General features: G+C 35.6%; 1 protein-coding gene across 6 annotated transcripts in view; it reads left to right on the top strand.

Moving 5' to 3' along the window:
• Positions 1 to 15,252, top strand: part of BBS9 (Bardet-Biedl syndrome 9) — a 726,661-nt gene that overhangs the window by 119,999 nt on the left and 591,410 nt on the right. For all 6 annotated transcript variants that reach the window (XR_010344069.1, XM_064380469.1, XM_064380467.1 and 3 more), the window contains exon 6: positions 11,452 to 11,626. Coding sequence is in view for 5 of the 6 variants with exons in the window: in XM_064380469.1 (XP_064236539.1) it covers positions 11,452 to 11,626 (175 nt within the window). In the remaining variant the exon portion in view is untranslated. The remainder of the gene's footprint in view (positions 1 to 11,451; positions 11,627 to 15,252) is intronic.

Below are 15,252 nucleotides of genomic sequence, written 5' to 3'. Positions count from 1 at the left end.
ATTTGTTGAATGAATATGAGTTATGGAAAATGTTATCAAAACTTTCATGATTGTTGCATCTGACAAAATAATTCACCCAATATTTTGTGGATGCAAACGATAATATAATGCTTAGGGCCTTCTTTTAAACTCTAAAATTGCATTCATATTGAACCCATCACATATAATGCTAATTTAATCAATGGTTGTAATTTTCTTATATTATGCTATTAACCTTGTTCACAGTTTAGGGGAAAAGATTGTGATAAATAGTTTGACAGAACACATAGTAATGGTCTTTGTAAGGCAATTAAAGTTTCCTATTAAAATTAGACACATTAAAATGTCAAAAGACAAGTTCATAGGAGAAGTTAATATGTAGACTTAAATTTTATTTTCTTGAGTCTTTAAGCAATTAGTCTCATGAGGCTATTTATTGGAGTAACACTTGAATTATAGTTGAGAATTTGTGTAACTTTTCCCTGGTACATCATTTAAAAATATTAGCTATTTAGCTCAATACATGCATTCTGTTTATTCATTTCTTCTGTTTGCTTCAGACTTTAAAATATATTTATTTATTTATGCCTAAGGTTTTAAACTTAGAATCTAATTGGATATTGCATTATTATTAGGCACTAATTATCTTTAGAATGTTCAAACTAAAACAATATGAGAGAGAAGGTAATAAGAAAGAAGCTAGTATTCTTTCAACTAATTACGAATTATTAGTTGCTAAGCATAGCCAAATAATAGCATGTATCTCAAAACTATGGTAGTAGTTTTATTTGTATGATGATATGAGTGAAAAGTACAAAAATGATATTTAATGGCAAATTTATAATCTAGCATGCTCTAGATATCCATCTACTATTTGTTTTTAAGGCAATATCTGTTAGAATCCTACTCTGAACATTTTTATGTCTTTGTTTGTAGCAAACATGTATCATTTTTGAGGTGGGTTTGCAGTAAAGATTAATGTGTTAGTGTTTCAGTCTTTTTGTAACAACAACAATTTTTTTTTCCATGCATGCGTAAAATGAGCGGAAGTTCCACAGACTTTTGGGCTCTTCTGTTCTTATGTATCAGTCTCTTGATGTTTCCTGTCTGCCTTTTTGACTACCTATACAGCTGTTTTTTGTGTGTTTTTCAGACTTGGAGACAGACCAAATATTTTTGACAGCTGCATGCTGAACTGCATATATGCTTGGCCATAGGTCACGTTTGCATTTCTTTACTTGTATTTTTACTCAATGTGTAAAAGAATTATGAGCATAGAGAGATTCGGAAAACATGTAGCATGCTGAGTAATGGTAGTTTTCTTTCATGTTTGCCACACCACTTACTCTGCTGCATATATTCACAGGAAGAGAAAGACAGTATAGAAATAGAGGATATGGCATTCAGGACTGCCCTCCATGGGGCCCTTGTTGCCATAATAATGAATGATGGAACATGCTCTGGGTTATGCATCATAGAAAGAACTTTTGGGCATGGAGACACACACACACACACACACACACACACACACACACACACACACACACACGCCTACACTTTATGACCAGATTATGATTTCCATGTATAGATTATAATTCAGTAGAGAAGACTGTTGATTTAGCAGTCTGATTAACAAGTAGTTGATTACCAGTTTATGCATCATGTTAAGGCTTTGACTATATGATATTTTAATGCCAGGAAATGAGACATACTATTTAATAAATCTTCATGACATGAAGCTGCCATAATAGAACTTTTCTGCCTCTACCCCCCGTCCCTCCAGGCATGAAATTTTTTTTTTTTTTGCCTTTGAAAATGAAAAATAATTATTTTAAAAATCCTCTCAAACTCATCTTGGTCAGTTCTTTCTCAGTTTGTTTCTAGATCTTACAAGTAATATTTCAGATCACAACAGTTGTTTTTCTCTTACTGTGCTCAAGATTACAAGAATAAAATCCAGATTTTAAATTCTGGTGAAATCTTCTAGTTTTTTCCTATATAAAAATTATTTTTCCTGGATGGTTTAAGCATACTTTTTGAGGAAGCCTTATTAAGATACTGTCATCTTTTCAATTTGTGGTTTTATGTTTCATGTTCTGTCGATTAAACATGATCCATTGTACTGTGGATCGAGTATAACAGCTTCTGCATCTTTTTCTGTTTTCCTTTTCCCTCTGATAAATTCCCTCTGCTTTTACCTTTGACTGCTATTCACCCTGCCCATATTTTGCAGTCCAGGGTGCATTTTATCTGTCATGAAACTTTGCCCAGGAATTTTACTGTAATGAAGTTCTTTGATTTTCTGTAGTGTTTAGTCTGTTTTACACCATTTAGATTTTGTATGTTAATGCATATTATTTTAATAAATGGATATAAGTTTCCCCTCCCAGGGTTTCAGTGTATTAGCATAGAGCCAGATGGATTCCTATTTGAATGTTAGTTGTCACTTTCTAATTCTTTGACATCAGAAAAATTATTTAAGTTCTGTGGGTTTCAGTCTTCTCATGTATAAAATGGGACTATTGTCTACTTTTTAGAATTATTAAAGATTATAACTACCATGCTGTTTAAGTGTTTAGCAGAAAGCCAGAAGTGTAACAGGTGCTCAGTAAATGGCAGTAGTAGTTAATATTGCTGTTGTTCCATATTTCTTACAGCTCCTGATACTGTACTGAGCATGTGGTAAAGACTCTCTGAGTATGGTTCATGGCAAGGTCATTTAAATAGCTTCTGAAATCCCATTGCTTTTGTGAAGGCTTCCTGTTGGCTCTGTTCTGTCAGAATGACAAAACTTTCATGGCTTTTTCTGGACTGTTCTTTCTATTCCCATTATCTGTAAGGGGAGCCTTTGGTATGTATTCTGAAGGGGTTTCCAAAACAGTGATTTGAAGGATTTATTTATTTATTTTTGAGTAATGTTTTGGATCAGTCCCTACATTTTTCCAAAAATCAGTAGCCAAGATTGTAATAAATAAAGCATTTTTCACATACTTTGTATGCAGTATGAAACACATGGAATAAAATCTCAGCCAATCTGAGCTACAGATGAATAAATTATTTTGCCTAGCTTACTTCAGCTCAACAGACATTTATTAATGTATCTCCTGTGTGCCAGGCATTTTATAGTTGTTGGATTTACAAAGATAAGTAAGATATGGTTTCTGCCTTTGAGTTAGTCCAGGGCAAATGAGAGACACAAAAGCAGACCGTTTCAATAGATGATATGTTCTAAGATGGAGGTGGGATGGGGCCCTGTGGGATCTCAGATGGAGGGTGATTGAAGGGGAAAGAGAAGACTTATGGGAAGATGTGAGCCTTAGCCCATGATGTCTCTCAGAGGAAAAATGCACTGATCCACTTGATTCAGGGACAGAGACCTGACTCAAAGTGAGTTCAGTATCCACAGGAATGAATTGCCTGCAGAGTTCAGAGGCAGATCTGGCTCCAGTTGAGGCTTGATACACTGACTCAAACAGTATCTACCATGGCTTTCTCTTAAATGTGCTTTTGGAAAAGCCAAATGGCCTCTGTGATTCCAGACTGTATGCTTCTCATGCATTACTCTCCAGGAAAGAGTAACTTTTCCTCTAGTTCCGGCTCAAATTAGGGATTTCATTTTTCTCTCATTGGCTGTAAATTATCCCTGAACCAATCAGTGTGACTACTGGGGTACCAACTGGTTTACATAAGTCAGGGCCTGGCCTCAAGCTTAGAATCAGGTCAGTCTTACCCATACCTTATGCTAAGCTTGGAGGAGAGGGGAATGGATGACTTGGGGGAAGCTAGTAAATTTCGCTAGACTAAGGTAAGAAAAGTTAAAGGACCTTTGGAGGAAGGAATATCATGTAAACAAAAGCAAGGAAGCATGCATCATCATGATGTGTGTGGGAAATAGCAAGCAGTTAAACATTAATACAACATGTAGTATAAGAGTTAGGACATAATTATAGAAATAATAATGTGCTTGGGTATTTTCCACTGCTAGGTCTAGTTTCTGTACATTATTTTATTTAATTCTCACAAGTTACTGAAGTAGTTGCTCCATCTTGCAGATAAGGAAACTTAAGTCCAAGCTCACAGCTAATAATTGGTGGAGCTGGACTCAAACCCAGATTATTTGGCTTTAGAGACAGCCCACTTGGACTTAATGTATTCTCCTCTATGTTGCTAGAGTTTCAGCAAATAGGACCTCTTCTACTATGCTATATTAGGCTTTTCTCACATTGCTATAAAGAAATACCTATGACTGGTAATTTATAATTGGCTCGTGGTTCTGCAGGCTGTACAGGAACCATGATGCTGGCATCTGCTTGGCTTTTGGGAAGGCTTCAGGAAACTTGCAATCATGGTGGAAGGCAAAGGGGGAGCATGTATGTCACATAGTGAGAGTAGGAGCAAGAGAGAGAGAGGGAGGTGCCACACACTTTTAAACAACCAGATTTTGTGACAGCTCACTATCGTGAGAACAGCACCAAGGGGATAGTGCTAAACCATTAACAAAGAACCACCCTCAGGATCCAGTCACCTCCCTCCCTCTAGGTCCCACCTCCAACATTGGAGATTACAATTTGACATGAGATTTGGGCAGGGACACAGATCCAAACCATATCTATGCTAATGGGCCAGATTTTCTCTGGGATTCAATCTTTTTTCAGGCTCTAGTTCTTCATCCTATCATGCTAAGGTAGTGGTTCCGAAACTTTAGCATGCACCAAAATAGCCTCTAGGCTTGTTAAAACCTAGCATTTCTGGGCCCTGTGACCAGAGTTTCTGATATAGTAGGCCTGGATTGGTATTTTAGAACTGGCATTTCTGAGAAGTTCCTAGGTGATGCATATGGTGCTGGTCTGGGGGCCACATTTTGAGGACCACTTCTTTGAGGTCTCTGGGAGACTGAAGATTTGTAGTTCAATGATAACACATGTTGAAATGAACACAGATTTCATTGGTACTTTGTTTGGATGTACACATGTTCTGAGCTTATAGTCTTTAATAGCACAGATATCAAGAGTATTATTTTGGTTACTATAATATGCTCCACCTAGGTCAAGATCATTGCATAAATATTTCTCATCTTAATAGGAAATGTATCAACATTATATTTACATACAAAATGTACATATTTAGACTTAATTTTAAAATATTTTTGTTGTGAAAAAGTATTAAAAAAGTAACATGAACACCCGTATTTCCACATCAACAGTTGTAAATATATGTGTCTTATACACATTTTTTTGATGAATCATTTGCAAATGAGTTACACATCTTGCACCACTTTACCATAAACACTTCAGCACATATCTCTCAATGAGAATATTCTCTTACATTTTACAATGCCATGATCACACTTAAGAAAATTAGCAATAATTCCTTAATGCTATCTAACATGCAGTCATATTCAAATTCCCCCAGTTGTCCCAATATCTTTCCTATACCTGTTATTTTTGGTACCAGGGTTCAGTTAAGTGAAACTAAATTTTAAGAGGCAGCAATCCTGGATGGTATCTTTCAGCTCAGATTAGGTTCTGTGTTATTTAGGATACAGGTTTTGTTGCTTTAACAAAGACTCGACTTAATGATGGCTTAAATAAAAAAGATGTTTGGCTGGGCACAGTGGCTTACACCTGTAATCCCACCACTTTGGGAGGCTGAGGTGGGCAGATCATGTGTGGTCAAAAGTTCAAGATCAGCCTGGCCAACCTGATGAAACCTCATCTCTACTAAAAATACAAAGATTAGCTGGGGGAGATGGTGTGCTTGTAATCTCAGCTACTTGGGAGGCTGAGGCAGAAGAATAGCTTGAACCTGGGAGACAGAGGTTGCAGTGAGCTGAGATCACATCACTGCGCTCCAGACTGGGTGAGGGAGCAACACTCTGTCTCAAAAAAAGAAAAAGAAAAAGAAAAAAAAAGATGTTTATTTCTGTCATATTTAACCATCTGGAGATAAATGGCTGATAGGGAGGGTCTGTTGTGCTCAATATGTGGCTTCCATCTCTGAGGCCAAGACAACTGCTCCAGCCCTACCAACAAAGAGGGGAGGAAAGTGTGTATTTGGTCCATGTAAGGGCATGTCTGCAAGTTGTACGTATAACCTCTGCTCCTATCTCGTTGACAAGAACATAATTATATGATATATCTGTAAATAGAGGACTGCAAGTGGAAGCTTTATTTTGGATGGCTCTACGTCTAGTGACAATTCATGATTTTTTATATTTATATATATATATATATATATGTATAGACACACACATACATATATATAATCATTTTATATATATATGTGTGTGTATATATATATATAATTGCACTTTAGGTTCTGGGGTACATGTGCAGATAATGCAGGATTTTTACATAGGTATATACATGGCAATGTGGTTTGCTGCCTCCATCCCCTAGTCACCTATATCTGGCATTTCTCCCCATGTTGTCCCTTCCCAACCTCCTTACCCTCCGCTGTCCCTCTCCTAGTCCCCTCCAACAGACCCCAGTGTGTGATGCTTCCCTCCCTGTGACCATGTGTTCTCATTGTTCAACACCTGCCTATGAGTGAGAACATGCAGTGTTTGATTTTCTGTTCTTGTGTCAGTTTGCTGAGATTGATGGTTTCCAGATTCATGCACGTCCCTACGAAGGACACAAACTTATCGTTTTTTATGGCTGCATAGTATTCCATGGTGTATATGTGCCACATTTTCCTAGTCCAGTCTATCATCGATGGACATTTGGGTTGGTTCCAGGTCTTTGCTATTGTAAACAGTGCCGCAGTGAACATACATGTGCATGTGTCTTTATAATAGAACAATTTATAATCCTTTAGATATATGCCCAGTAATGGGATTGCTGGGTCAAATGGAAATTCTATTTCTAGGTCCTTGAGGAATCGCCACACTGTCTTCCACAATGGTTGAATTAATGTACACTCCCACGAACAGTGTAAAAGTGTTCCTGTTTCTCCATATCCTTTCCAGCATCTGTTGTCTCCAGATTTTTTAATGATCACCATTCTAACTGGCATGAGATGGTATCTCAATGTGGTTTCGATTTGCATTTCTCTAATGACCAGTGATGATGAGCATTTTTTCCTATGTTTGTTGGCCTCATGTATGTCTTCTTTTGAAAAGTGTCTGTTCATGTCCTTCGCCCACTTTTGAATGGGGTTGTTTTTTTCTTGTAAATCTGTTTTAGTTCTTTGTAGATTCTGGATATTAGCCCTTTGTCAGATGGGTAGATTGCAAAAAATTTTTCCCATTCTATTGGTTGCCAGTTCACTGTAATGATTGTTTCTTTTGCTGTACAGAAGCTCTGGAGTTTAATTGGATCCCATTTGTCTGTTTTGGCTTTTGTTGCCAATGCTTTTGGTGCTTTAGTCACGAAGTACTTACCTATGCCTATGTCATGAATGGTTTTGCCTAGGTTTTCTTCTAGGTCTTATGTTTAAGTCTTTAATCCATTTGGAGTTAATTTTAGTGTAAGGTGTCAGGAAGGGGTCCAGTTTCTGCTTTCTGCACATGGCTAGCCAGTTTTCCCAACACCATTTATTAAACAGGGAATCCTTTCCCCATTGCTTGTTTTTGTCCAGTTTGTCAAAGATCAGATGGTTATAGATGTGTGGCATTGCCTCCGAGGCCTCTGTTCTGTTCCATTGGTCTATATCTCTGTTTTGGTACCAGTACTATGCTGTTTTGATTACTGTAGCCTTGTAGTATAGTTTGAAGTCAGGTAGCATGATGCCTCCAGCTTTGTTCTTTTTGCATAGGATTGTCTTGGCTATGCAGTCTCTCTTTTGGTTCCATATGAAGTTTAAGGTGGTATTTCCAGTTCTGTGAAGAGGGTCATAGGTAGCTTGATGGGGATAGCATTGAATCTATAAATTACTTTGGGCAGTATGTCTATTTTCACAATATTGATTCTTTCTAACCATGAGCATGGAATGTTTCTCCATCTGTCTGTGTCCTCTCTTATTTCCTTGAGCAGTGGTATGTAGTTCTCCTTGAAGAGGTCCTTTACATCCTTTGTTAGTTTTATTCCTAGGTATTTTATTCTCTTTGTAGCAATTGTGAATAGCAGTTCGTTCTTCATTTGGCTCTCTTTAAGTCTCTTATTGTTGTATAGGAATGCTTGTGATTTCTGCACATTGATTTTGTATCTGGAGACTTTGCTGAAGTTGCTTATCAATTTCAGGAGATTTTGGGCTGAGACAATGGGATCTTCTAAATATACAATTATGTCATCTGCAAATAGAGACAATTTGACTTCCTCCTTTCCTAATACAATTCATGATTCTATTACTAAAGAAAGAATGGCTGTTGGGAGCAGCAGTTAGCATCTCTGCTACAAGTTCTTTTTTGCAAAAAAAGAGCTATACCAAACTATATTAAATCCACTTAATAATGACATTTCTCTTTTTGAGATATATAGGGGTCATAGTTGCTCCTATGCTAACTGAGCCCAGTCTGATGTTCTTTTTTGAATTATTCAATGCCTGGTTTATAGATGTTGTGTTTTCTTTTTGTTAGGATATTAGCTGTCATTGCTCACAGCTGACAGTTTCTTCACCCCCCCCTTTCTAATTTACCACTTTCTTTTTTTCTGGGCTAGGGAAGCAGGTAATAATAGCCTTCTTAATAATGCTATAATGTATTCTGTGCCTTATGTGTGCTATACAGTGTTAGGGACTTTGACATCTTACCTCTAACTTTGGAACTCTTTTTTTTCAGCATTATTGAGATATGATTGATAAATAAAAATTGTGTATATTCAAGGTGTACAATGTGATGTTCTGATATACATATATATTGTGTAAGGATTACCAGAATCAAGCTAATTAATGTACAAATCACTTCTTATAATTATCTTCTTTTTTGTAAGAACAAAGATCTACTCTTTTAATAAATTTTAAGTATGCATTATTATTCACTGTAATCGCCATGCTGTGCATTAGGTCTCCAGAATGTATTCATATTATAACTGTAAGTGTGTATCATTTGAGCAACATTTCCTCATTTTCCCCATCCCTGACCCCTGGTAAGCACCCTGCTACTCTCTGTTTCTATGAATTTGACTTTTAAAAAATATTTCAAATATGAGTGAGATCCTGTAGTGTTTGTCTTTCAGTGTCTGGCTTATTTCATTTAGCGTGACATTCTCTAGGTTTGTCCATGTTGTTGTAAATGGCTGGATTTCTTTCTTTTTTTCTAACATGTGAGGTGATATCTCATTGTGGTTTTGATTTTTTGTTATTGAGTTGTGTGATATTCTTATATATTTTAGAGACTAATTGCTTACCAGATATATGGTTGGCAAATATTTTCTCCTATTATGTGTTTTTTTGTTGATTGTTTCCTTTGCTGTGCAGAAAATTTTTAGTTTTATCTAGTGCCCCCCATCTTTTGTTTTGTTGCTTTTGCTTTTGGTGTCCTATCCAAAAAATCATTGCCAAGACCAGTGTCATGAAGTTTTTCACCTTATGTTTATCTTTGGGAGTTTTATAACTTCAGATCTTAGGTTTAAATCTGTAATCTACTTTGAGTGAATTTTTGTTATATAGCGTAAGAAAAGAATCCAACTTTTTTTTTTTGAATGTGGATATCCAGTTTTCCCAGCACCACTTATTGAAGAGATTGTTCTTTCACCATTGTGTATTCTGGGCGCCTTTGCTGAAGATTAGCTGATAACCTTGGAGCTCTTATACAAATATACTCATTTTACAGATGAGAAGGCTGAAGCTACAGGAGTATCAGTAACTTGTTTATAAAAATGACAATTGTTAGAACCATAATTAAAATAGGAATTGATGCCCTTAGTGAGACCTGAGAATCCTACCTTTGAAAACTTGCATGATTTTTATTACAAAGACCTTGCAGCATTTTTTTCAATGACTTAGAGGCATTTTTATACTTATTCATTTTTGCTAGTTGCAGCCAGGTAGGACTGCCAAATAGCTAGATGAGATTCTTTTTGTCTGATTGTGTCTCATGAATACACATGTACAGCATGCATACACATACAGCATGCATATACACTCACATCTTTTTTGGAAACTTTTAATAGCATAGTGGATAAAGATAATATTTAAAAACAAAGCTTAAAAAAGTAACTGTAAAGCCTACCATGTGTTATAAATGAATCTGAGTATTGAGAGAATACTTTTCAAGCAGGATTAATATACAATTTTTATCTCTCTAAAGAGATTCCTGAATGGTTCAGATGTATGTTTAGTGGACATTCATTTGCAGACAGTACTCATCCTAGAACATCTTTCAGGCAATTTAAGGTGGATATATCTATTGTATCAGTTGAGATAGGTTAGAGTATAATGCAGGAATAGGCACTCCAAAACCCAGTTTGTTTTCTCTCTCTCTTTTTTTTAGTCTCCTTTGTTGATATGTGCTCTATTTTAAAGTTGCTTAGCTGTATGATTGTCGTTAGATACAACAATAAGAATATCATCTATTTCTATGAAATTTGATTTCTTTTTGAGCACTCTTTAAAATTTAAGTATACTATTAAGATTGTCACTGATATTCGAAGTAATATAGAATAGTTACTACAGTACTTACTGTATATGGTGTATGAGCTAGAAATGACAAAGTATAAGATTGGCCTTTTATTTATTCCCTTAATTAGTAGCTAAATTTTCCTCTAACATAATTTTTCCCTATATAATACATTATAGGATACATGAATCACACTAATAGGACGTGAAAAGTTGTAGCCACTAGACCTTTCTCAGATGAGGGATACTAAACTGTATCATAGAAATAATCATCATTACCATCATCTCAGTAGATTTTAAGAACTGTGAATATTGTATTTAATATTGATAGACTAATGGTAGAAGATATCTCAAGATCAGTCTATAGTTGAGGGCAATCAGGGATTAGTATTTTTCACTATTAGTGTTTTTCACACCCAATGCTGCTTAACAGTATGATTTATGTAAAATTGGTGCCTAAGACATACCTATGGATTTAGTCTGTTGTGTTTGACGGGTATCTAAGTCATTTGAAATTATGAAACTTACAGACTCTGAAGAAGATAAATAGTTACATGAATAACAGTTTTTGTTGTATTTCTGAATTTGGAAATAATGGAGTCGTTATTTAATAATTTTAATTATTTAATTCAATAATAATTATTTAATAATAATTTAATGATAATGGGAAAGAGTCATAATAGTTCTCAGGGATTACCTTGAGCTAAGAGATTTTAACGTGCAGTAAATAAAAATAAATGTACTTAAAATTAAAGTAATATCCTGAATACTTTAAAAATTGGGAAATGTATGTATACTGATGTCAATAACTTGATAGCTTTACTGGTTTGTAATTTAAAATTTAAACTACCAGTTTTGCCCCTTGGAGAAAAAATTAACTATGACATACATATATAGGTAGTAATTAATAAAAATGTTTTATTATTCACATTTATAAAAGAATAGGTCATCTAATTTCCTCTAATTCTTCTTTAGGTCGAGATTTAATTTGTATCCAGTCTATAGATGGGATGCTGATGGTATTTGAGCAGGAGAGCTATGCTTTTGGAAGATTTCTCCCTGGCTTTCTTCTGCCTGGCCCTCTTGCCTACAGTTCCCGTACAGATTCCTTCATTACGGTTTCTTCCTGCCGACAAGTGGAAAGTTATAAGTAAGTTTGGATGTTAAATCTTTGGATTCATAATTTTTTGGTGGGTTTGTTGCTGATTAATTTTTGTCCACAAAGAGCTTCAATGTCACAAATGAAAAAGAGATTGGTTTCTTTGACAAAGTATGAATGGTTACTTAAACTGTATCATTTACTGTTGTAAAGTATCTGAAAAGCAATATGGTGCAGGATTCCAGTCAGGAATCCTGATTTTACCACTACCAGCTGTTTGATGGTCACTGTCCTTATTCTGGCTTTAAAGGAGGTAATAGTGCTCATTTTGACAAATTTTTTATAAGGATTAAATGTATGTCAAGTTACCACCCTGTAGAAAATGCTTAATAATTGTGATTGCTCCTCGATATAATAAATAATTAAACACAATGTTGAGTGAAAAAAGCCAAATTGAAAATTTATCTGTGGCATGCTTTCATAACAAAAAGGAATGTGTGTGCAATGGAAAAAATACTGGCATGAACTGTTAATATGAATGTTAATACTTTTCTAAAAGAACAATTCAAGTATAAGAGAAGTATGAAAATGATCCTAGGCAAATAACTTATACTTATTTGCTAGAAATTCTTATTGGTTTTGGTAAATTGCATATGAGAGAGATTGTTTTCTTCTCCACCAGCTAGATTTAAATAAAAGTCAAGGTTTTGAGTTTTTGGAGAGGATGTTTTTTATTGGCAGAGAGAATGGGGAAAAGAAAGTAGAAATTCATGCTGAGAAAAGAAATAGCATTGGAGGGTTTCAATGTCTTTAGTAACTTTATTGTGTTATCTTACTGATGGCAACATTTAGAACTTTAAACATCTAAGCAACACATCATCATAACTTTTCAACATTATTTTTGGCCACATTATTTTTCTCAAGGTGGGAAGAAGATATAAATTCATCTGGCAACAGATGTAAATTTTTGTCTTCAAGCTTCAATGTTGTGTATATAGCAAGTTATTGCATTTTCTCTTCATAAGTAGCCATTTGCTTTTTGTAAATGACTGTCAAGTCATCTAGGGTTAAAACTCTGAAGATAAGTGAATGTTTGTGAGTAAGCAGAATTTAACTGATTTAGGAAGTGTATCATCATGTCATATTTCTTCTATAATTCTTGTGGCTCTTGTCCAAAGGAGATGATTGAATGGTGGCATAGCTACTGGGAATAAATAAAATATTATATTTATTTTGAGAGGTTGGGAAAATATCCGTATAGTTTACTCAAGCCTCCCAAGCTTGAGCAATATTAGGAGATCTGTTTTTTAGCTTTCCACCCAGTTCTGTGCCTCACCTCCTGCCAAGTAGTACTATGCTAGGGTCACAGTACAAATATTTAAACACCCAGTTACTTACTCTTTGAAATATGTGCATAGGAATTAATTTGATAATAACTCTAGGAGTGATTGGATAAAGAAGTAATGTTAGGTTTCCTTAATGTGTGAGTTTAATCTTACAGAAGCTCACATTGTTTTAACTGTGGTAATTCCCCAACATACCAATCTATTAAATTTATCTTTCCCTTGGACTAAAAAATGTACATGTTATCCATTATGTGGATCATTTATAATGGTAAAAATGCATGAGATATGAGATTATTGTGAAATGATGACAATCAAGAAGGTTTATAATGTTAAGTAGTGTGTTGTACTTAAATATGCTTTCAACTTTAATAGATTATATTAAATGATAATGACTACTGCGTTTTTGGGTGGGAGAAAGCATGAAAACCATAAGTTTGTTCTTCTGAGGCTTTATTAAATCTGTCTATATTCAGGTAATAGAATATAACTGGTTAATAGAATAGGCTTTTAACACATAACTTATTTTCATTTTTGATATTGATACTTAATGTCTTTAAACCCTGCTTAATTATGTTCAAATAAAAACCAGTGAAGGCTAGGGGTCTCAAACTTAAGGGTGTGTAGAAGTCACCTGGGTACCCTGTTATAAAATGCACATTTACAGATGCTAGTCCCCAGTCCCCTAGATTTCTTTTAATAGGTTTGAGGATAAGACCCAGAAATCATCATTGTGAATTCTTACTCCAGATGAATCTAATAAAGGGGCACACTTTGAGCATAGTTTTTCTTTTGAAGTAAGAGAATTGTTTGCCCTTAATTTTTTTTTTAAATATAGACATGAGGGTCTCACTATGTTGCCCAGACTGGTCTTGAACTCTTGGGCTTAAGTGATCCTCCTGCCTTGGTGTCCCAAAGTGCTGGAATTACTGGCATGAGCCACCACTCTCAATCTGTTTGCCTTTTCTTGGGGTAGGAGTAAGGGCTTTGGTACCACTATTCTCTGGGACATATATGTCCAGATTTTGTTCATCTTTTATTCTCTTTTCTTATCCTTTGCCTTTCAGAATTATTTAGTCAGTAATCTCTGCCCTTAATATTTTCTCTTATTCAGCTTTTCCTTCCCATTCGCATTGGTTCAGGCCTGTATTTTTTCTCTTGGATTTTTTCTTTAACCTCTCTAAACTTTGAAGGGTCCTTCTCGTATCTTTTCTTTTAAAACACCTCTTTAAGCTGGAATAATTTTTATTTATTACTAAGAAATCTAGACTTTTAAATATTGACATTCAATGTTTTATACCTCTATATAGTCTATACCTCTATGATATGGACTTTTGGACTTGGAAGGGACTTTTAAGGTTAGCTGGTTCAACTGTCTTCCTTTTTTCACCTCCTAGATGTATTATTGCCTAAAACGCTGATTTTTTTGCTAATGTCATATATTGCCTTCTTTTTTTTTTTTTTTTTTTGAGACGGAGTTTCGCTCTTGATACCCAGACTGGAGCGCAATGGCGCGATCTCGGCTCACCGCAATCTCCGCCTCCTGGGTTCAGGCAATTCTCCTGCCTCAGCCTCCTGAGTAGCTGGGATTACAGGCACGCGCCACCGTGCCCAGCTAATTTTTTTTTTTTGTATTAGTAGAGACGGGGTTTCACCATGTTGACCAAGATGGTCTCGATCTCTTGACCTCGTGATCCACCCGCCTCGGCCTCCCAAAGTGCTGGGATTACAGGCTTGAGCCACCGCGCCCGGCCTTATTGCCTTCTTATACTGACATTTTCCAGAGGATCTTGCATTATCAGGTTCTTGAGTGAGAGAAAAATCTGTCTTAAACCCCTCTTCACTGACTGAATAATTTGTTCAGTCATTCATTCGGCAAATATTTTTCAAGAGGCTTCTGTGTGTCACATACTGTACAAGGTACTGGAAATGCAGTCAAATAGATGTGCCTCCTTTCCTCAAGTAGCGTTGAAGGAGGCAGGAAGTCACTCAGCTACTTCAGTCCATTTGTGATACAGGCTATTGCAGAGCTTTGCACAGGATGCTGAGGAGGCCTCGAGATGGGACCTCTAAGAGTTGAATATAGGGAGGCTCCTTAAAAAAGTATACCTGCCATTTGTGTTATTTCTCTCCTGTTTGTTATACCCCTTCCTTAGCATTCTGTCAATAGCTCCTAATACATTGCTAAGTAAATAATCAGCCTTAAATAAATATTTAAGAGTGTTTTTGTTGAATTTAATTGACTATTTGAAAAAGAAATATTCTTCTCCAATCTTTGGCTCTGGCTAAATGGAAATTTTGTAGTATCCATATATGTTAAGGGCTTTTCTCTCT

The sequence above is a fragment of the Aotus nancymaae genome, unplaced genomic scaffold (genome assembly GCF_030222135.1).
Source record: "Aotus nancymaae isolate 86718 unplaced genomic scaffold, 86718_ANA_hifiasm-v0.15.2.pri h1tg000025l, whole genome shotgun sequence".
Lineage (NCBI taxonomy): Eukaryota > Metazoa > Chordata > Mammalia > Primates > Aotidae > Aotus > Aotus nancymaae.
This window is presented reverse-complemented; position numbering and strand designations above follow the sequence as displayed.